Source organism: Neoarius graeffei, chromosome 11 (assembly GCF_027579695.1).
Source record: "Neoarius graeffei isolate fNeoGra1 chromosome 11, fNeoGra1.pri, whole genome shotgun sequence".
Classification (NCBI taxonomy): Eukaryota; Metazoa; Chordata; class Actinopteri; order Siluriformes; family Ariidae; genus Neoarius; species Neoarius graeffei.
In genome coordinates, this window is record NC_083579.1 from 74,333,267 (window position 1) to 74,357,166 (window position 23,900).

The following is a 23,900-nucleotide window of genomic DNA, read 5'->3' on the forward strand; positions in this document are numbered from 1 at the left end:
TCCGGCCCTGCCCGCAAGCCATATTTTGAAAAGAAACACTCCCACCCCCTGCGTCTCCACCCCTCCTCCCCCTTATAAAGCCTGAGAAATTCCGGCTTTATAATGGGTATCTATTGCATTACACACTATTGGTGGGACATGGCGATTCATTTCCGCCAGTTCGTTCATGTCGGTCAGTTCAGCAAAGAAATTTGTTCGTTCAGTTCGTTCACTCGTTCATTTTGATGACGTCACACCAAAGCGGCACAGCAATGGCTGTCGTCCGAAGTTTAGTTCATCTTGAGTGAACGAGAGGCGGCGGAGGTGCCATCCACAATAGATTCTCATACATTACGATGTGCTTGAGAAAAAGATGGAAGAAAAACATTATCCTAGCATTATCTGAAAAAGACTACATAAACAAAGCTCTGAAAGTTAATTAAATGTAGATGAGAATAAAGCTGTTTTTATATTTATTATATTTATTTTAGTAGAGCCATGGTCTGCCGGCTATGCAGTTGTTCTCTCAAACCCATTAAGCAAAAAAAAAAATTGCTTATTTAACAGCAACACTCATTTCAGAGAATAAACAACTTTACAAGTCATCGTATTCAGCGAACAGTAGCCTGCGATGTGTCTCTGCTGCATTCATGATCATTCATTGTTTGGCCTGGACATGGAAACGGTTGTTATGCACGAACATTCGATTGACGTCACGTCTAGCGAGACCTTTTCCAGCTGTTCGAGCAAGAGACCTCCTTTAAACCCATTAAGTAACGCCCATTTTGCTCATATTCAACAGCAACGCTCATTACAAAGAACAAACCACTTTATTACAAATTGCATTAACATTAAAAAAACGAACACAGTATGCCGCGATCTCCAGAGCCACGTTCTTCATTGTTTATCACAGTCATGGAAACCGTTGCTATGCGCCCAGCCCAGTATGGCAGCAGGCAGGCTGGCTGCTGGCTGTTCGTTCGTTCGCGAACTGCTGAGCTCGTTTGCTGTGAACTGAAATGTATTGCTGAGTGAGAGCTCTAAATTGTAAACTAAAGACCTGGCATGTGTCAACGCTCTGATAATAGGGCTCAGATAGCCCTTAAAGAAGTAAAGTGGCGCTGCTCTGCACAGATCAAAATGCAAGTTGGACGCCCTTCTGCTACTGAACAGATCCTGCTGATTCGCCAACGACCGAGATTCAGCGACCGCCCTGCTGCCAGCGAGCAGAGACTGCTGATTCGCAAACGACCGAGAACGAGAGGCAGCGCGAACTAGTTCTAGTCGTTCACTTCGAAGACTCGTTCAAAAAGAACGGTTCGTTCGTGAACGACACACCACTATTACACACCAGTGGAGCTCGTTAAGTTAGAGTGTAGAGAGCTTGGAAAAATGGCTCAAACTTTCTCATTTAAGCTGTGTTTTCAGCCCCAATTTTCACTCCACACACAATTTTCTCAAAAGTAGTAGCCACACTTGTCCTGATTCACACAATGTGTCTACCTGAGCGATAGGATTTACAGTTTTTGAATGAGAAGCCTGAAAGTAACGAGAGCACAGCCGCGCAGCCTCATAGACTCCCATTATAAACGTGGCAGAAAAGTCACTCGTTTTTAACTCGCTCTAGTGACCTCATTTTTTACACTACAGACAAAAAAATTTACATCCGTGTGTTCAGGAGAGCCTTGTGGCGCTCACTGTGAAAGAATTTTGTGAATATCTCCTTCCGTTTTCGTGTAAATCCCCGTTGTTTGGAGGGAGCGCACTGAGAGAATCCTGCGCTCTGTGTGACACTCTGCTCGCGCACACACACACACACACACACACACACACACACACACAAGGGACGGGCTGCTCGCGGGCTTCAGTCTGATTGACGTGTCAGTATCCAATCATTTTGAGGTGGTACCTCGATATGATTGGATGGTGTTTTTCCTTTATTTTACACTGTAGACCGGATTAAAATATTTCGTTTTTTGGGTCAAACCTTCTATTGTACTGCTTGCAACATGGGTGTGCATTTCATCCATTGATGGTATGGCTGATGGCTTTCAAAACATCTCTGAATGGGGCAACAGGTATATTACATAAAAATGGATAACGGTAATGGTGAAAATGATAAGTTGGCCTTATATATGCCAACAGATATTCAAGGTATAAGTAGATGAAACGAACATAAAAGGGGTCTTATTTTCAGCTAAAATGTACTGCAGATGTAGGGAGTTGAAACATTTTCTGAATGAGCTAGTTGGCCCCTTTTAAATAAACAGGTATCTATTCATACAGTGAAATCGCCAAAGTTTAATGAACTGAAAATGCGAAAGCAGTAATTTTGAAGTAGATGATGTATAGGACATGTGTCGCTTGTGTTTTGTGACTTATTGTAAAAATGATATAAAGGGTTCAAAATCGTATAGTTACAAATATAATAGTAACTTCATATGATAATATTAACCACTGGTTATTTCAGAGAGGAAAAAAATGGGGACACTATTGCTTCCATTCGGGACAATACAACACAGAATTCGGGACCACTGGGGGACACAAAGAAAAAAAGTTAATTTCGAGCCCTGCCTGTAGGGCATAAGGTAGGCAGCAGTTTGGTCATACTGCCATGGAGGAGGTGTGTGAGGAATCACTGCATTCATGTACTAGGCCAGTGCTGTGTGCAAGCCTGACAAACAGCCAGTGTGTGTGTGGGTGGAAACTTGCAGAATGAATGCACTGATGCACACGGAAATCGAGTCATGTACCATCAATATTGCTCGCAGGGATGTCCGTTATGTGCTTTAACAGGCCACATGTGCGCACAGCTCGCTGTAAGTAAAGGCATTTCTTTCATACTGGCCACAAGTTAACATTTAATCCCCTGGTTCAAGATTTTTATTTTATTTCGAACATGTATAAAAATGTATGTAACTATTTGTACATACAAAAGAAAGAAAATGAAAAAAGTGACAAAAAAAGAATAAATAAAATAACCAAGAGCTAATACATTACAATACACCGCACATTGTTTGAAAAAGGAGTGGGAAGAAGTACAATTTTTTTTTTTTAATTTCCCACCCCTTTTTAACTACCCCGAAATCCAAACTACATTAATACACCTATAAAAATATATACCATATATACACTTCATGAATATCCATATAAATATATAATTACAAAAATAAATAAATATATATATATATATATATATATATATATATATATATATATATATATATATATACTTCATAAATATCTATATAAATATTTAGTTACAAAATTAAATATATACTTTATACCATATATACACTTCATAAATATCTATATAAATATATAATTACAAAAATCTTTTTTTTTTTTTTTAAACCAGCTATTCAGAAGCACATATAGTGGATAACAGTCAACATGTGCATCTGTTTACTGCTTGGATACAATTGTTCACTTGTTCATAACCATACAGTAATTTATGCCGTTCTGATTTATGCAAAGTGTCATCAAGGTAAACAGTGGCTACTCTGAAGAGTTTAAAATATGCAACAGGGTTTATTTATTTATTTAATTAAAACCAGATAGTTTTATATGGGCGGCACGGTGGTGTAGTGGTTAGCACTGTTGCCTCACAGCAAGAAGGTTCTGGGTTTGAGCCCAGCAGCCGACGGGGGGGCCTTTCTGTGTGGAGTCTGCGTAGGTTTCCTCCGAGTGCTCCGGTTTCCCTCGCAGTCCAAAGACCTGCAGGTTAGGTTAATTGGTGGCTCTTAATTGACTGTCGGTGTGAGTGTGAATGGTTGTTTGCCTCTGTCAGCCCTGCGACGATCTGTTGACTTGTCCAGGGTGTACCCTGCCTCTCGTCCGTAGTCGGGATAGGCTCCAGCTTGCCCGTGGGCCTGCACAGGATAAGTGGTTATGGATAATGGTTGGATGGCTGGATGACTGGTCAATATCACCATTAAGCAGAGGGCAGAATGTGCAAGTGAAGATAAATCTCAAGAATTTGACTAACCAAAAACTATGAGGTTAGGTTAACATGGGGTAGCCATGGCCTGAGGTTGGGTTGGAGTACCCTTGAACAAGGGACCTAACAACCAACTGCTCCCTGGGAGCTGTGGCATAGCTGCCCACTGCACACGTGTGTGCATGTTTGTGTTCATTGCTTCAGATGGGTTAAATGCAGAGGAAGAATTTCACTGTGTGCTTAAGTCTGTGCTTGAGTGTACGTGTGACAAAGGCGGCTTCTTCAAAACAATTAGCAATCAGAACAGCCTGTTCCAGTTTCAAGAGCAAGTCAAACAAATATATCTATATAAATCGGATGGATGGATGGATGGATGGATGGATGGATGGATGGATGGATGGATAATTCCAGATGTGTTCCATATGTTATTTCATAGTTTTGATGTCTTCAGTATTGTTCTACAATGTTAGCCTGGCAAGCCAGACTAAATGTGAATATTTAGTCTGGTCTCGGTCGTAGACATTTCCGAAGGGTGTGGTTAGGAACAACCCATTGTCTTTCAAACTGTCTGTGTGTATAGGCCAACGCTCTGACCAATCAGCGCGACTGTGACGTAGTCAGAGCGACAGAAAGCAGTGGAGGAGGGTAAACAAACAGCATGTGGAGAGGGACACCATTGGAGCATCGAGTGTTTTGGTGAAGATTCAGCGATCATGGAGTTTGACTGTTTGTCGTTTGTGCCAAAAAGACATGAGTAGCCGATTCCAAAGCGGAGTCAAACGAGCGCTGTTCAATAGCCGTAGCCATCTTTCCTGTTGTGCTTTCTCTAGCGTCGCGCAGACTTGTCGTCACTCCTGCAAAAGCCCGCCCAAAGAATCCAAACAAAAACCTTGCGTTGTGATTGGCGGGCACGATTTGATGCCCAGGGTGTGTTGTTGATATGGTCCGAGGCTAGACCCACTCGTAGGCAAAAATATTTTTGGCCGCTAAGCGGGTGGGTCTAGTTTACTAGGTTACTACAATGTAGAAAATGGTCAAAATGAGTAGGGGTGTCCAAACTTTTGACTGGTCCTGTATATTCATGTTTATCAGAACATCAGGAATGGCATTACTAAGCCAACCACTGATTGACATGTATTCTTGTAGCAGAGAGATTTTTCTTTCTCTATCCCAGCCAGATAAATTTCTTGAAAACCATTTGCTTTCACCTTTTGAGATTTGAGAGTCATCATTAGTGAGAAATAATACAGAGATGATTCACTCTGACAGTGGGGGAACACTAGAGATCGGAGCCAGAAGATGAGGATTGGCTTCACATTGCAGAAATGATGGAGCACATTTACATTCGCGCCAGCTGTGTGTGATAGATTAGATATGGAGAGCCACACTTCACTTCATGTGGATTTAAAAAGATGGCTGTGTAGAAAGGATTTCTCTGGGAACAGGAGGGATGTGTGAGCTTTATTGTGAAAGAGGGGAATACAAAGAGAGCCAGAATGGATGGATGGATGGATGAATGAACGCGTGACTAGAATTATTCGTGTTTGTGAATTCTGTATCACTATGCAGAGCTTAACAGCCATGAGCAAGGAACTGAGACAAAATGGTCAGATGGATTGAACGGGGTATATTTGTGGAGGTTATGGATGTGTGACACTGATGCGTGCTTTTTCTTTTCCCTCTTTCTCTTCTCTTCCACTGACCTACTTCTAGAAAGCTTGTAGGATGGGGCAGAATAAGAATTGGAAATGGTTTTCTCTATCTGTCTGTTCGCTATGCACCAGTGCTCTTCAGAGCAGGCGCAGTGGATGTCCTCTGCCTCCAGGCCTGTGTGCAAGTTTGGTATGTGTGCAGCCAATATCGCAGAGACTTAATACGTGTATACTTTTATATTTCACCACAGCGCACGCAAAAATGTCCCCGTGCTTATTCCTCTCCTCACGTTTCAGCAGTGATTCCATGCCATTGTTGATTTTTCACTAGTAATTAATTTCCTCACCTTGTTTTTGCAAAGGATACATTTCTGTGAAGGACTCTGCAGTGCATGCACACTTTCAGCAACCCTTCAGGCATTATGGTTCTGCAAAATACGAGCGACTCTTGTGCCGGGAGAAATTTCTTTAAGGGTATTCATTCGATCCCTTCACCCATCCCTTATCTATACCGTTTCTCCATCAAGGTCATAGGGGACGGTAGAGCCAGTCCCAGCTGACTTTGGGCGGGAGGTGGGGTACAACCTGGGCAGGTCCCAAATCTAGCGCAGAGCTAACACAGAGACAAACAACCATTCAAAGTTGCAGTCACACCTATGGGCAATTTGGACTAGCCAGTTGACCTAATGTGCATGTCCTTAGACCATGGGCAGACCGGCGTGCTGCCCAGTATTCATTCTAGGATCTACAAAACCATCATCAAAGTCCTTCCCACGCCTTACAGTACCTGGTACTGATCGAGAGGCGGACACGCTACCACTAGGCCACTAGTCGGTGGTGACAAAACCATCATAGATTTCTTTAATATAGCAACAAGTGAAGGAGCCTGATGGTAGGTCCTGATGCAGTGGAGTAGGCTTACCACTTGGACAAAAGCAGCATATTGTGATTGTTTTTATGACCACATACATTGGGTAGCAACATTGCCTCGTAGATTAAGGATCAGTGGTTCAATCCTCTCCACGAGCTGGCCTAGGGATTAGTGTGTCCATCTCTCAACTGGGAGATTGCAAGTTTTACTTGCGGTTGGGTCATACCAAAGACTATCATAAAAATGGTACCTACTGCTGTCTGGCGAGGCACGCTTCAATACAGATGCAAGTAGAGTGTCAAACTCTTGCACTTACCAGAGGAACAGTACCCCGACTACCAATACTAGGTAATTCAATACATTAGAGGTGGATGAGCAACTCCTTAATCAACTGAGTATCATAGCAAGAACTCCCAGTACCATATCATTTTCTCCCATCCATAATCTGACAAATTCCACCTCCCAGCCCACAAATTAGGCAGTTGTTGTGCCTGATTGCGGCAGACAGAAATGAACATTTGCGATTTGTCAGAATATGCAATTTTGATGCTTCAAGTTACACTGTTTTTATGGCGGCTGTGGTGATGTAAGAAATCATTTATATGTCTGATTGGCAGACCGAGATCTAGCAAAACAATTTAGTCACATTTGAACTACTCCAGTACAATGATTGATCGTAACACCTACAGAGATCTTATCTGGAACTTATGAGATTGGATAAAATGCTCACAAAGTTGAAGCTTGCCGTGTCTCATTGTTCTCCAAGTTATTGAAAACTTGGAGTAATTTGCAGAGACAATAGACCTGCGAAGACTCTCCACTTTCCATTTCATGCTCTTTGACAAATCCTGGAAGGATGACTGAGAGTATGAGTGAATTGAAACAAGAAGTTGCCAAGGAGAGAAAGAAAAGAAGAGGATCAAAAAGAGATCAGTCAAATTTAGACTGACTGAGCTATTTAATTGCGGAGACAGAGAGAACATGGATAGATGGAGCAAATTAAGTGAGAAAGACGCAGGTAAATTTGGTAAACCATGAGAAGGAATTGCAGAAAAGATCAAACTGACAACAATATTTACAATGATGAAAAAATCACAAAGCTATTAATCAGGCTATTCCAGTGTATGCCTGGTTGAGTTAAGAACTTTGTTTCCAAAGCAAAAGTCTCTCACACGTCACAACATTCGTCTAAAGATACCATGGAAATATGTGTTTTTATTGTCTGAAGTGTCAGGAAACATTGAACATCTGGAAGTATAGTTAGTGTAACCCCATCTGGAGTTCTTGTAGTGTTTGGCTTTTGCCTGGTGACTTAGCCTTTAGTGGTTAAGGGTCTGAGCCAGTGGTCCAAAGGCTATGAGTTCAGATCCCATGTCTGCCAGAAAACCAGTGTTTGGCTCTTGAGCAAAAGGTATAGAAGTTACAAATGGCACTGGTAAGCTTCTTGCTCTGAAGCAACAGTAAGCGTTACAGGTAGGACAGGCCAAGAGTTCAGGAGAAATGCAAGAAGCCGCATTCTGAGATGCATAATGGGATCTTTCTGTCTCTCTGTGAAAATAGTGAAATTTGTGTTTTTGCATGGCAAGTTGAGTGGTTGGAGCTTTCTTCCAAGGGACACATCAGTGAAAAGATGCGGTGGACAATAAAGGAAGTGTGGCCAGTCTTTAACCTTCCTGATCATGGGTATTGCATATATTACATGGCATTTAGCAGACACTCTTATCCAGAGCGATATACCAAGAGCAGCCTGAGGAGTTGGAGGTTAGGTGCCTTGCTCAAGAGCACTTCTTCAACCATTCCTGCTGGTCCAGGGAATTGAACCAGTGACATTTTTGTCCCAAAGCTGCTTCTCTAATTAGGCCATGCCTTCCCCCTTCCTGTTGGTATTGCCTTCCCAACAGGACAGAATGGTGCAATGTCTGGAAATTAGTGACTAAACTACTCTTCTCCTAGATAGTCATTGGCGTCGCCAGTAATTGAGAGGGGTAAATGTTTATTTTAGAGAAGCTCCATTATTTACCCCTCCCTTTTACACGGATGTACCCCACCCTTTTTAAAACCGTGAAACCTAGTCCCTGCTTTAGGTGTTCTCTCTCTCTCTCTCTCTCTCTCTCTCTCACCTGCCCTTGTAAATGGACATGGGAATGAGGGAAATCTTCTTTTCCTTTTCCTCACTAGTCCCTATTGAACCATAAAGGCTAATTCGGACAGGATGGGCAATCAGTGTATATCCGTTTACGGTCCAACTCTCTGTTTCTTGCTCTTGCTGTCCTTTCCTGTAGTATTGTATTCATATTCATGCTCATATACGAGTGACTTATCTCGGCCTACGTTTCTGCGCTGTATCCTGCGAAAGCCAGGCTGCATATCTAAGGCTACATCCACACGACAACGGCAACGAGATGTTGTTATTTAAAAATATATCGTGTCCAAATGGGCAACGATCAGTAAAATATCAGGTCCATATGGCAACGCAACGCTTGCTGAAAACGATGCAATACACATGCCACACCTCTAGGGGCGCTGTAAGACGGTCCCTTCGGAGACACCAGAACAATAGAAGAAGTAAGGACGCATGCGCATAAACTATTATGCGTGAGACTTCATATTAGCCACAAAGTCAGGAAAATCTGTTCGTAAAATTACATTATAATGACCAAATACAATGAAAAGTATTTTTCCAGTCTCACCTGTGAAAGGTAACCCCATGTGATCTCGTTTGGACGGCAAACCTGTTGGTACAGTTAAACGCAGCTAATCTTTATTCTCCGCTTTGACCTATCCAATATGGTGGCGAGGATGACGTATGATTCTACACGGAAGGCGGCGTCTTTAATGGTCCGGAATAAATTGAATGCTACACGTTGATGGATTAATTTGTTCTTCTACGCCCTTTTTGAGGAATGTATTGTAGGACTTAAACCAACATCTGAAGAGGTGAGATCGCTCCTTTTTTTTCCCTATTTTTGCTGGCGGGATTGACTCTGCCCTAAGGGCACAGTCTGTCTCTCTCTCTCTCTCTCTCTCTCTCTCTCTCTCTCTCTCTCTCACTTTGCACCATTACACAATAAATATTCACAGTGAAAAATATTCTGTAAGCGCGTTTCATGAACCAAGTTATAGGATTTGTTGACAACTCGCATCGAGTTCGTTACACTTCTACCCGGCGTGAAGCACTCACAGTCATGTGGTTGTGACGTCATCGTAAACAAATCCGTTCTACTCATCCAGACGACTTCACAACGGCAACGTTGCCAGATCTTTCCACTCTGGAACCCGTTCTCAAAAAGATTGCGTTTTGGGCACCCAAAACGCCGGTGCCGTGTGGACGCTAAGCCTAAATGATGAGCAACTGTATCGGAGTCACCTGAATCCGTTGCCGTGTGGACAGGGCCTAAGTGCACGTTTGTTTTCAGTGTGTGGCGTGTCCGTGGGATTGGATTGCAAGCTGTGTGTGATCTTGTATGGAGGTCATGTGGACAGATGGATCATCTCTTATAAGGTGAGGTGTAAAGAGGTATGCAACAAACAGTATACATGTCCTCTGGACAAGCCAAGGAGAAACGAACACCAGAACAATAACGTTCACGGTAATGTGTGTTAAGGATCATTTTGAGAGGAAATTAGAGGAAAGCGATCATTGCTTCAACCGAGATAATGACAGAAAATTGACTGTGTATTTGACTTGATATAGCTCAAACAGGAGATGAGAATCCTCATGTTAATCACACGTTCAGTGCTGACACACAGGAGTGCCAAATCTGCCATGAGCATGGTAGTGCGTTTCCATGGAAACAACAGACGAAGGAGTCCTCTTACAGATGCACTTAAAGCTGCCATCTTTTGGCAGTTCGGGTTTTCCCACTCAGGTTTTCTTGCACTCTGTCTCTTCTCCACTTGGAATATTTTCAGTTGCAGTACTGGTCAATGCAGTACTGAGATTGCACTTGGTGACCTTATGAGACTTTTTGAACAAATCACTGAACTTTTATTTGTGATGTGGGGAAGCCATGGCCTAATGGTTGGAGAAGCAGCTTTGGGACCAAAAGGTTGCTGATTTGATTCCCTGGACCAGCAGGAATGGCTGAAGTGCTCTTGAGCAAGGCACCTAACCCCCAACTGCTCCCCGGGCTGCTCTGGGTGTGTTGTGTGTCGCTCTGGATAAAAGCGTCTGCTAAATGGCATTAATACAGGGTAATGTAATGTGTGATTATTGGAGAGGAAACGGAAAGAATAGTCGAATATAGGACAACAAATCATGATGAATAACTGATCATCCTGGGTTTAGCAAATGGCAGTGTGTTAATGTATAATTGAGACATTTCAAAATATGCACATGTGGCAGTGTAACTGTAATATAATGTTTTGTCCATCCAAGCACATGAGTTTGCTGCTATAACCTCACATTCCCCTCTCACACATTTGCGCTGAATGGGGGACACTCGTAAAGAATTTACCCCTGAACTATTCTAAGAAAAAGCAGTAAAAATATATATATTTACTGTGAAAGAAAATGGTGTATGAATAACTGGCTTCAGTGAGCACTTAAATTTAGAAGCAATGAGAAGTAGTTTTTTTGAAAAATGAGCAGATGTGAAGTGATGGCAGAACGTGCCAGAGACATGGTTTAGAAAAATCAGAAGTACTAAGGGGTGTCTATATTTTTGTAGTACATGGAATAATTGTTGTTCCACAAAATCAAGTCGTACATGAGCTGATGAGGTGCGTAGCCGATGACTAGATTGAGTGGAATAACGGGTGGTTTTTTTTTTTTTGTCCCCCCCCCCCCCCCCACTGGATTTTGAGAAACTGCCCTTTTTCTTTTTGCAAATTCGATAAATAATAACTTCTGACAAAATTTCCGCTTAGAATGTAAACAAACCGGCGAAATGACAGGAGCAATTTGTGAAAAATATAATTCTTAAATTTAAAAAAAAATTTTTATATATATATATATATATATATATATATATATATATATATATATAATTTTTTTTTTTTTTTTTTTTTTGGGGGGGGGGGGCGGCACGGTGGTGTAGTGGTTAGCGCTGTCGCCTCACAGCAAGAAGGTCCAGGTTCGAGCCCCGTGGCCGGCGAGGGCCTTTCTGTCCGGAGTTTGCATGTTCTCCCCGTGTCCGTGTGGATCTCCTCCGGGTGCTCCGGTTTCCCCCACAGTCCAAAGACATGCAGGTTAGGTTAACTGGTGACTCTAAGGCCCTGTCCACACGGCAACGGATTCAGGTGACTCCGATACAATTGCTTATCGTTTAGGCCTGGCGTCCACACGGCACCGGCGTTTTGGGTGCCCAAAACGCAATCTTTTTGAGAACGGGTTCCAGAGTGGAAAGATCTGGCAACGTTGCCGTTGTGAAGTCGTCTGGATGAGTAGAACGGATTTGTTTACGATGACGTCACAACCACATGACTGTGAGTGCTTCACGCCGGGTAGAAGTGTAACGAACTCGATGTGAGTTGTCAACAAATCCTATAACTTGGTTCATGAAACGTGCTTACAAAATATTTTCACTGTGAATATTTATTGTGTAATGGTGCAAAGTGAGAGAGAGAGAGAGAGAGAGAATAGCCCTTAGGGCAGAGTCAATCCCGCCAGCAAAAATAGAGAAAAAAAGGAGCGATCTCACCTCTTCAGATGTTGGTTTAAGTCCCACAATACATTCCTCAAAAAGGGCGTAGAAGAGCAAATTAATCCATCAACGTGTAGCATTCAATTTATTCCGGACCATTAAAGACGCCGCCTTCCGCGTAGAATCCTACATCATCCTCGCTGCCATATTGGATAGGTCAAAGCGGAGAATAAAGATTCATGTGCTGCGTTTAACTGTACCAACAGGTTTACCGTCCAAACGAGATCATATGGGATTACCTTTCACAGGTGAGAAACAACAAATTAATCCATCAACGTGTAGCATTCAATTTATTCCGGACCATTAAAGACGCCGCCTTCCGCGTAGAATCATACGTCATCCTCGCCGCCATATTGGATAGGTCAAAGCGGAGAATAAAGATTAGCTGCGTTTAACTGTACCAACAGGTTTGCCGTTCAAACGAGATCACATGGGATTACCTTTCACAGGTGAGACTGGAAAAATACTTTTCATTGTATTTGGTCATTATAATGTAATTTTACGAACAGATTTTCCTGACTTTGTGGCTAATATGAAGTCTCGCACATAATAGTTTATGCGCATGCATCCTTACTTCTATTGTTCTGGTGTCTCCGAAGGGACCGTCTTACAGCGCCCCTAGAGGTGTGGCATGTGTATTGCATCGTTTTCAGCAAGCGTTGCGTTGCCATATGGACCTGATATTTTACTGATCGTTGCCCATTTGGACGCGATATGTTTTTAAATAACATCTCTTTGCCGTTGTCGTGTGGATGTAGCCTAAATTGACCGTAGGTGTGAATGTGAGTGTGAATGGTTGTCTGTGTCTATGTGTCAGCCCTGTGATGACCTGGCGACTTGTCCAGGGTGTACCCTGCCTTTCGGCCGTAGTCAGCTGGGATAGGCTCCAGCTTGCCTGCGACCCTGTAGAACAGGATAAAGCGGCTAGAGATAATGAGATGAGATTTTTTTTGGGGGGGGGGGGTAGTTTTCAAGTAGAGTTGTGGGTTTTTTTTTTTTTTTTTTTTAATTTCGTCCTCGGTTCAGCAACATGCTGCACCATTTTTGTTTTTCTCTACTTGCAGTATATGAGCTGATATCCTCGTAGTAGAGTAGCCAATCAGATTGCACGATTGCTCATATCCAGTGAATTTGGATAGAATAACGTGCCTTATTTTGTCTGTATGCCTTCAGTACTCATGTATACAGGCTTGTACGGTATATGAGCACTGGTATGACTCACTCTTGAAGCAGTGTTTTGAAGCCTTATTTGAAGTGCATGCATTTGAGAGAGTAGGCAGCTCTTGGAAAACACTGAGCTATTTTCCCCCTGTTATTCTGGCTCTGATGAGAGTGAGAGCGTGCTGGGTACGGCCGGCTTTTCCCTCCCCTCCCTTCATTCGGTCTTTCTTCTCTCTGCGCTACAACAGAAAGGTCTTTGTGCCATCCAACCTTATGCCAGCGCATATAAAACGGTGCCAGGCTGCTCCCATCTCTGCGCCCATACAGCCTACAACATGGTTGAGGAGAACTGAATGCCCCCCTCCACTTCAAACATCTGAAGGGTTGAAGCTCCATGCCTGTTTTTCCAACTTCAACCTGCTTTTTCTCTCTTGCTGTCATTCTGGGGTTTTGCAGTTAGGTTGAACTTCCCAAATGTAATATAGTTTCAGGATCTTGTTAACTTTTGGAAAGCATGTTTAAAGTAATGCCATATCCAGCATTTAACAATTTTGTTAAACTCTTGTGCTTCCATGCTTTTGTGAAACCAGACCCCGAGCAGTGGGCCTGGAAGGCAAAGCTTCTACGGTCAGTGACTGCAGACATTTATGTGTTTATAAGAAGTACACAAATGCACGATCACTAACACTACGACTCCAAGGATGGTGGTGGGGGGGGAGGTCAGTAAACCTCAGTGGGACCCTCTGTGTATGTCAGCACCATTTCTGTGGTTGAAATAATAAAACTTTTGCTTTAAAACATATTCAACAAGACCTTGTCAGTCATGGCGGTCTGTCTGCTGCCTGTTTTGGCTTTTCACTCCGAGGTTTCTAGCAGTTATGATGTGGTTTGTGCGCTTTAACCTGACTCGTGTCCTGATCGTGTACTTTTTCTCTCTTTTTTTCAGACCATGCAGCCTAGATAGCAGATTTGGCTTGTTTGGCCCATCCAGTGCGGAGAGGATGCCTCCCCGGAAGCGCACACGGCCCGGTCTGGGCCTTCTGTGCTGCTTTGGCAGCAGCGAGCCCCCTGAGATTAACCTGAAGGACAGTGTTCCCCTGCAGCTGCTCGAGTTCAGCGCCCCCATGCCCCCGGAGGAGGAACTGAATGCACGCTTTTCTGAGCTAGTGGTAAGTGGCTAATCAGAAATCATACTCTATGAACTCCTGTTCACTCAGATGTGTGTGTGTGTGGAGGGCAATGATGCAGTTAATGGTAAGGTAGGTACTTTTCCACATCTTGGTTTCAGTCAAAGACGTGCACGTGCTGATTTATTCACGCACTAATTGGAGTCAGGTGGTATTGCGCATTTGATGGTCTAGAAATTGTTTCCGGCCAACACTGATGATCAGACCTATGTATTGAAGAGTTATTCCACAAAATCAAGTCGTATGTGAGCCGATAGCCGACGAGGCGCATAGCACCGAGTTGTCTATAAGCCATGTACGACGAGATTGAATGGAATAACTCTTTTATTCTACCCACATTCACTGGATTTTGAGAAACGGAGCATTTTTATTTTTAAAAACTTTATACAAAATGTCGTTTTAATGACGGGAGCAATTTGTGAAAAATGGTATAATAATAATAATGCTTGAAAAATAAAGATACGTTCTTCCCTTTAAATACTTTAATTCCATATTTTGTTGCTTGTATTTTTTGGGGGTTTTGTTTTCTAGTAGAGGGTTTTTTTTTTGTTTTTTGTTTTTTTAATTATTTTTTTATTTCGTCCTCGATTGGTTCAGCAACACGCGCCGCCATTTTGTTTTTCTCTACTCCCAGTATATGAGCTGATAGCCTTGTAGTAGATTAGCCAATCAGGATGCGCAATTGCTCATATCCAGTGAATGTGGGTAAACTGATAGAATACTGGTTCCACTTAGTCCGAATCCCATTTCACCCCTTGGACCAACCCCTTGGCCCTTCCCCTCCATTTTGCGCGTTCACGTGAAGGGGTAGGGGTATCCCAATCCCAGTTAACACGGAGGGGTAGGGGAAGGGGTAGGGCTTCTGTACCCCTCCAAACGGAGATTTTCCTGGAGCTGACTCCGAACGAAGGGGTTTGAGTGATTTCCCACAATGCCATGCGGATTTCAGCGAGATTTCATGCGGATTTCAGAAAGATGGCGGTTCCCGCGGCGAAAGATTGTCATAAATGTATTTTCTCCATTATTTACGTGTTTTAAGTTGTTATCCAGAGGAAACACGCCGCTTGATTCGCTTTCGAGCTGAGAATGAGCAGCGATTTCTGAAATCCAAGCTGCTGCTAAAAAGCTTTGGGAGTGAGTATTGTTTTCGGTTGCTTGACTGCGTACGTTTTGTTCTGTTATTCTCGCTTTTATTGTTTACATGAGTGTTCTGACACCTCATTCTGTCGGATGTGGTGCACAAAGCGCCAAAGATATCCCATTCAGTGGTGTTAGTTAACAAATCACACCCTGCCAGCAGAGATTTCTGGCTCTGACTGTAGCGGCTGGTCGCAGCCAATGATGCATTTGGTCGCGTTTTGCTAACGTAAACGCTGACGGAGGTACGCGATGACGTATGCGATCGTTGAAGGGCTATCCCAATACGTAAGGGTTGAATTTCAAGCCCTATCCCTTGTAGCTCAGTTTCAAGGGGAAGGCGGAGGGGAAGGGGGAGGGGTAGAAATTAGAATTGGGATTGGGCCTTAGTCTGGCTAACACGACAAAGCTCTACGAGCTATTGGTTTGGCCAAGATATTAAGCCCAACCATTTCCCAGAGCCCGTGGTTGACCCGCCTCCCTGAAATGCACTCAGTTTGCTACTGGTCGAAGCCAGAAAAGGCTGTGACGAAGCTTAAACCGATCACATCACTCTTTCCTCTGACGTATGCGACGCGACGGGGCTAACTGGTAGATTAAACTCTTACCGAAGCCGGTCGGGAGCAAGGCGAAAACGTCCTTCCTTTCAATAAATACCTCCAGGGCTGCTCTTTGCTCCGTTTTCAATGAGAACTTCCCGTTGAATGCTTTCAATACAGCATCTATGCGTAATAGATGCGGAAGCGTGAATGAAGCGCTTCCGGCATAGATTCTGTAAACAATCTATGGCTTCCGGTCGCAGTTCTACTACGTCAGTGCCTTGAACACGCCTCTACCCAGGGCTGTTGGAGATGCTCAAAGTTGATAGGTTCCCAATTTTTCGGGAGCTTGGAAGAGCTGTAGATAGCTTGCCTGGCCAGACTAAGCTCGCAACAGGCCCTCGTGTTGCGTCACGCTTAGGATGGGCGGGCCCAGGCTAGGTTCCACTAGGACTTTGTGCCAACTTGTTTCCTTTGCCAGCAGTTGCACATTAGCCCTGGGGCGGAACGTGGGCTCAGGCACAATATGTGCCTGCATGCATGTTAGATAATCCATGTTAAAGCATCTTTTAAGTTCATCTTTAATCATGGCATAGGGCTTGACTTATCTGTAATTACACAGCTGACTTTGCGGATCAAGTTCTTACAGTCCCCGATTCCCTTTGGAAAACGGTACGCTCTTAGACATTTAACTTACATTACGAGAGTGGGGCATTGTTTAGACAGGAGCTCCACATGGCTGTGTTTTCAGCTAAGAGCATACAAGTGCTCGTTGGTAAGAATCAAATCAAGTGTGCTGGACATATGGGAGTGCTTAGACCAAGCACGGCAGCCTCATTCTTGACAAAATGAAACGACTTGCAGTTTAGTTATGGTAAATATCTGGACTTGGCCGAAGGCAAATGGGTGAACGCTCGGGAATGTGGAAGAAAAGCTGTTTTTGTTGTGGCCACAAAAAGCCACATTTAACTTCTATATAGCTCGGTTGTGGTGCATGCAAAGCTATACTTTGTGCACAGCATGAAGAAAAGACAAATACAAAGTGACGTATTTAAAGGGATGGAGACAAACCATGAATTTTATTCCTGTTCCAATAAATATTCCTTTACAGGAAGTTAGAATGGCACAGTCAGAACGAAGGCACAGTTGGTTTTGGATTGCGTTTTTTGGTTTATTTTTATGATGGCATCCACGTAGAGGGCACCTCCTCAAATCATAGCGTGGTTAGATGAACTACCATTAGTGGAATACATTTTGCCTTTCCTTGTCATGCGTTCTAAATGATCAATCAATAATATAATTATAACCACTATGACATCCCCACCAAGACAAAAGTCATGCACCTTAACCCAACATCTGAGGAGTCACTGCATACACTAGACGGGTCGAGCATCGAAAAAGTGGATGAGTTTCTTTACCTTGGAGGCTATACAGTACCAATACTGCCCATGACGTGAAGGCAAGGTTAGGGAAAGCGTGGGGAGCAATACACTCCCTCTCGAAGGTATGGTCCTCCCCCATAAAGCGGTCTACAAAGATGAGTGTTTAAAGCATCTGTTGAATCCATCCTTCTGTATAGTTCGGAGTCATGGTCATTAACAAATTCGCTTTCGAGAAAGATTGATGGTACTTGCACCTCGATGCTGCGGAAGGTCCAGAATACATCTTGGAGGAAACATCCTACTAACAAGTCACTCTACGGATCCTACCCGCGTATCTCTACCATCATTCGACGGCGTCGACTAACACTCGCTGGTCATGTGATGAGACGTAAAGAGGCGGCAGGAAGAGTATTGCTATGGACTCCAGACGCCAGCAGAAGGCGTGGCAGACCCTGCACAACGCTTAGGGACATTCTGCAGGAAGACACCGGCCTCGAAGTTGGGGAACTCCGGACTGCAATGCAGGACCGAGAGTGCTGGAAGACAAAATTCATGCGTGGCACCGACTCTGTCGGATGAGTAGTAGTAGTAACCACTATGAAGTCTGGGTGACTCCTTCAAGGTATTTGATTATTAATTCGTGGATGTTCTTGTAGTTAATTAAAATTTTCGATAATGACGATTGTAAAGATGTCACAGGCTCCCCAAGTGGTGCAGCTGTCTCAAGGATTTTATCCTCTTGTCAGCAGGCGTTAATCCAGATGATGTGACAGCCATCCACAGGCAAGAGTCCAAGAAAGTATAATTGGTTCTGCTGCCTGTGTGGGAGGAAGATTATTCATTTCTTCTCTGTAGATCAGAGCGATACAAACTGGTCATGCCCCCCCCCCCCCCCCCCCCCCCCAGTTCACTGTTCCCCAGTGATGTATGAGCTCAGGAAGTTCATCTCCTCATCCTGGATTGGTAGCAGTCATGCGATAGAGGGAGACAAAGATAATGGGGTGGGGATTATCAATGGGTTAAAAAAAAATTGAAGCATTTTATTGTAGCGTCTGAGACGGCTGTCGATGGCAGAAAATGTGTAACTGTTTTTACAATGGCTTACAAGTCCTCACCTCCATGGGGATTTTTCACATTTTGTCATGTTGCAAATCTAGAAATGAAACTTGATGGGGTTCAATATGGCTTGCAAAGGGGCAATTGCATGTAAATGTCAACCTCACCATGCAAAAATAAAGCAACATGTAATACATCAAAACCACTCCCAGAGATATCACCTAGGCCTGTATTTTACAGATGTGAATAAGTTGAACCAATTTGTAACCAACCTAATATGTCACTGTCAGTCTTTCTTTCTTATAATGTAAACCCCAAGCTAAAATCAACTTTGATCATGTACAATTCTATATTATTGCCACAAGCCACAGAAATGTATGCAAAAATCCACAAAACAGCAAAACAATAGCCATCCTAAATATTATTTAAGAACTTTGATAGTTTTAGCTGATATTTAGAGTTTTTCAAAAGGTTATGGTGGTTAAATTGCTGATTTTCTAAACATGCGCCATGTCTATTTCAGACGCGTCACACCCGTAACGGAATTTCGTCACATCCATAACACTGACTTTTCCTTCCGAAACTCTGCATGAAATACAAAATATTTTAAACAAAGATTTTTTAATATTCACCTTGGACCCCTCTATCAAATGGATATCTCCATTTCGACATTAGGTTTACAATTTCACAGAGTTTGATAAAAATGTACAGTCACCCAAGAAAAGTGATACTTTTTCTGTCACATCCATAACGCATCTTTTATTGGCGTTTTCTGGCATGCCGTAGATGTACTATGGGAATTGTTCTTGTTCTATCACTTCTCCAGTATGGTACAGCCTTAAAATATGCAACACCTGTTTAAATACTGGGAGACAAACATGCACTGGGTCATTTGTTGCCATTTTGAGTTCAAGTGTCACGTCCATAATGCTGGAATTGCTCAAAAATTATTTGCAAATTAAAAAAAAAAAAAAGTTTGCAGTCGTGCTTGCAGAGGTATTCACCCCTATTGCTGTGAAACCTTTTAAATTGGCTCTGGTGCAACTGTTTGCCATCGGAAGTCACGTAATTGGTTAAATAGTATGACCTTTGTGTGATTAGGCTGTTAAATGATTTCGGTTTATAAATACACCTGGTTCTGGAAGGCCTGTTTGTTAGAGTACATACCCCAATACATAGCATCATGAAGACCATCAAAACAAATGCAGGAGTTGTATCAATCAGGGTTTGATTTAAAATCCCAAACTTTGAACATCCTATGTCGCATCATTAAATCAGTTATTAAATAATGAAAAAAAAAAAATATGGCACAACCGCAGCTCTGTCTGGAGGAGACTGTCCACTAGGCATGTAACGATTCACCCAATTCGTGATCGGATTTGATTCACGATATTGGGTTCGTAATTTTGCTTTTCCTGAAATATTTTTTGAAAAAAAAAGTGACCTAAAAAGCATCATTTGTTTTCCTATTCTTTATCAACTTAAATACAATATTTCAAATTATTATACATACAGGACCCCCTTTTTTGTTCGATGGAATTAAAACATCTGTTCCCTTCTAGTGGGTTTCCCTCATTTGGTTTGATGGCATGTAATATTGTTAGCATATCGCTTATCCTACGTATATTATGTCACTTGACCCAATAGAGAATGAGCGTTGAATATGGTTTACGATATTGCATGGTTATGAAGACATGACGTCACACGTCGGAACTGATGCAGATGTTCAGTGAGCGTTTTCTACTGCGCATGCGCAGAAGTGTTTTGTTCGCTGACAAATAGAAAGATGTGTTAAACACCTGAAAGGCTACCAAAACGTGATTGTTTTTTTTGTTTTTTTAAATATATTCACACACATTTACAAGGAACCCCCCCCCAAAAAAAAAACACACCAACGGACATTGAAAAACTGGAAAAGAGACACATTGGAGATGTAAAACTTCCACTGTGACAATTTGTAAACAAACATGGCTGCCAGGTTTGCTTTGTTAAATACAGAAGGTTGAGAGAATTTTGAAAGAGAAAGACGCGTTGAACACTCAAAAGGAATGTGTATGGAGGATGAGAAGAATAATAATGATTATGCTCATCTTTGACTTGTTCAGTATCATGCAAGCTGAATGGAATACATCTCATAGACCGCTCAATGCCAGCCAACATTACAACCCTGATTCCAAAAAAGTTGGGACAAAGTACAAATTGTAAATAAAAACGGAATGCAATAATTTACAAATCTCAAAAACTGATATTGTATTCACAGTAGAACATGGACAACATATCAGATGTCGGATATTAAATAAATATTGGCTCATTTGAAATTTCATGACCGCAACACATCTTGAAAAAGTTGGGACAGGGGCAATAAGAGGCTGGAAAAGTTAAAGGTACAAAAAAGGAACAGCTGGAGGACCAAATCGCAACTCATTAGGTCAATTGGCAATAGGTCATTAACATGACTGGGTATAAAAAGAGCATCTTGGAGTGGCAGCGGCTCTCAGAAGTAAAGATGGGAAGAGGATCACCAATCCCCCTAATTCTGCGCCGACAAATAGTGGAGCAATATCAGAAAGGAGTTCGACAGTGTAAAATTGCAAAGAGTTTGAACATATCATCTACAGTGCATAATATCATCAAAAGATTCAGAGAATCTGGAAGAATCTCTGTGCGTAAGGGTCAAGGCCGGAAAACCATACTGGGTGCCCGTGATCGTCTAAGGGCCTGAAGGCACTGCATCACATACAGGCATGCTTCTGTATTGGAAATCACAAAATGGGCTCAGGAATATTTCCAGAGAACATTATCTGTGAACACAATTCACCGTGCCATCCGCCGTTGCCAGCTAAAACTCTATAGTTCAAAGAAGAAGCCGTATCTAAACATGATCCAGAAGCGCAGACATCTTCTCTGGGCCAAGGCTCATTTAAAATGGACTGTGGCAAAGTGGAAAACTGTTCTGTGGTCAGAAGAATCAAAATTTGAAGTTCTTTATGGAAATCAGGGACGCCGTGTCATTCGGACTAAAGAGGAGAAGGACGACCCAAGTTGTTATCAGTGCTCAGTTCAGAAGCCTGCATCTCTGATGGTATGGGGTTGCATTAGTGCGTGTGGCATGGGCAGCTTACACATCTGGAAAGACACCATCAATGCTGAAAGGTATATCCAGGTTCTAGAGCAACATATGCTCCCATCCAGATGACGTCTCTTTCAGGGAAAACCTTGCATTTTCCAACATGACAATGCCAAACCACATACTGCATCAATTACAGTATCATGGCTGCGTAGAAGAAGGGTCCGGGTACTGAACTGGCCAGCCTGCAGTCCAGATCTTTCACCCATAGAAAACATTTGGCGCATCGTAAAACGGAAGATACGACAAAGACCTAAGACAGTTGAGCAACTAGAATCCTACATTAGACAAGAATGGGTTAACATTCCTATCCCTAAACTTGAGCAACTTGTCTCCTCAGTCCCCAGACGTTTACAGACTGTTGTAAAGAGAAAAGGGGATGTCTCACAGTGGGAAACATGGCCTTGTCCCAACTTTTTTGAGATGTGTTGTTGTCATGAAATTTAAAATCACCTAATTTTTCTCTTTAAATGATACATTTTCTCAGTTTAAACATTTGATATGTCATCTATGTTCTATTCTGAATAAAATATGGAATTTTGAAACTTCCACATCATTGCATTCCGTTTTTATTTACAATTTGTACTTTGTCCCAACTTTTTTGGAATCGGGGTTGTATTTAAATATTTCACATTTTCACACATCTTTTGCATGCTTTGTTAAATTTAAGTTTATTTTTTTAAATAACCAACAGTAACGATTTGCCCACATTTGGAGTAAAATGGCATATTCAGTAAAAATATTCCTTTTATTAAAAATGAAAAAAACCCCACCTTTTCTGAACATTTGTACTGCCTCCATCTGCCTCTTTTTAGTTTTCAGTAGTCTGCAGAGAGAGCTCTGATTTCTTGTTAAATCTTTGTTCAGTCAGAAAGGAGCTTTTTCCCCATTTTAGATCTGTTTTTGCAGCGTTAGAGCTGTGTTACTTCCACCTAAGGTGAAGTCATTTCTGCTATTGTACGTTATTGCAGCCTCTGCTGTCTAAACAACACGATTACAGCTAGGAAAAGCGATGATGATGATCATGGGTTTTAATTTTATTTATTTTTAATTCAAACCGTACACACGCACGTACGCAGCGGTGTTGCTCTCCTATGATGAACTAAAACTTTTTGTGCAGTGACGATAAAGGCATTCTATTCAAACCATCAATTTATATCACAATTTATCATCGCATGGTATTTTATTACATGCCTATGGTCCACCAAAAGTCAGTGACCGCCGGAGTCGAAGCCCATTTTAGTTCCCTGTTCTTGCACTACAAAATGTGGATGTGTTCAAGCGGGGAGAGAACGTTTACAAAGCACTGTATATCAGAATTAGGGTAGATCTGCACTGTGCAGACAATACCAACTGTGACATTCCCTCTTTTTGGCTGAAGCACCAAGTTTACCAGGCCCTTATTTAAGCTTTAAACCCAAAATCCAAACACCGTAAGGCTGACCTTAATGAGCCCACACTGACTGGTTCAGTCCTTTAACAGAGAGACCACATCACAAGCTCAAGTGGCTCCAATCGGTAAAAAAAAAAAAAAGCTTTAGAGCAGTGTACACGCTGCGCAGTAATGCATCATGGGTACTGGAAGTCTGCAATGCCCACATTCATTAGATTTGAGTTTTTGTACAGATTTGTGACCCTGAAACAAGTTGGAGCCCCCCCACCCCAAACTGGAGCATGTGTCTTACAAGTAAGTCATGCAAATATAAATGTTTATCTAGGGAATTGCGTTAAAGCGGTAATTTATTATTAACCAGTTGCATTCCGTACATTCGGATCATTTTCAAGTGGGTTCCTTGTAAACTGTTGGAAGCTTGCACTTGCATGAGAACTTCGGTTGTTTTTGTATCATGCAGCAGCTTTCCTGTAGCTGCAGAAGAGTATGGATATGAGTGCTGAAGTTGTGTGTACACATGCAGCATGTCAGTATGACCTGATCAGAACACGAGTACATCGAACAAACAGCAAATATCTTCGAGCTCTATACCTCTGTAAGATGTTGAAGATGCCAGCTGTGGATGAGGGTTATTTAAGTTTGTGGTACTGGGAGCTCTGGTTTAAAGTCTGTGACGGTAAAATGTGAATGCTAAAGAGCTCAACAGCAGTAGATGAGAGGCAAGTGGACATGTGGCAGCCATGTGTTTGTAGCTCATCTTGCACCAAAAAAAAAAACCCTGGCACTGTCTCTGGAGAAACCTTATCTGGAAAAAAACAGGAGGAAAACAAC

The 23,900-nt window shown here is 42.5% G+C and overlaps 1 protein-coding gene across 3 annotated transcripts in view; it reads left to right on the top strand.

Annotated features, from left to right (window-relative positions):
• daam2 (dishevelled associated activator of morphogenesis 2) overlaps window positions 1–23,900 on the top strand; it is a 300,252-nt gene that overhangs the window by 79,437 nt on the left and 196,915 nt on the right. For all 3 annotated transcript variants that reach the window (XM_060934710.1, XM_060934712.1, XM_060934711.1), the window contains exon 2: window positions 14,195–14,417. In XM_060934710.1, the coding sequence (XP_060790693.1) occupies window positions 14,250–14,417 (168 nt within the window). In that variant the 5' untranslated portion in view covers window positions 14,195–14,249. The remainder of the gene's footprint in view (window positions 1–14,194; window positions 14,418–23,900) is intronic.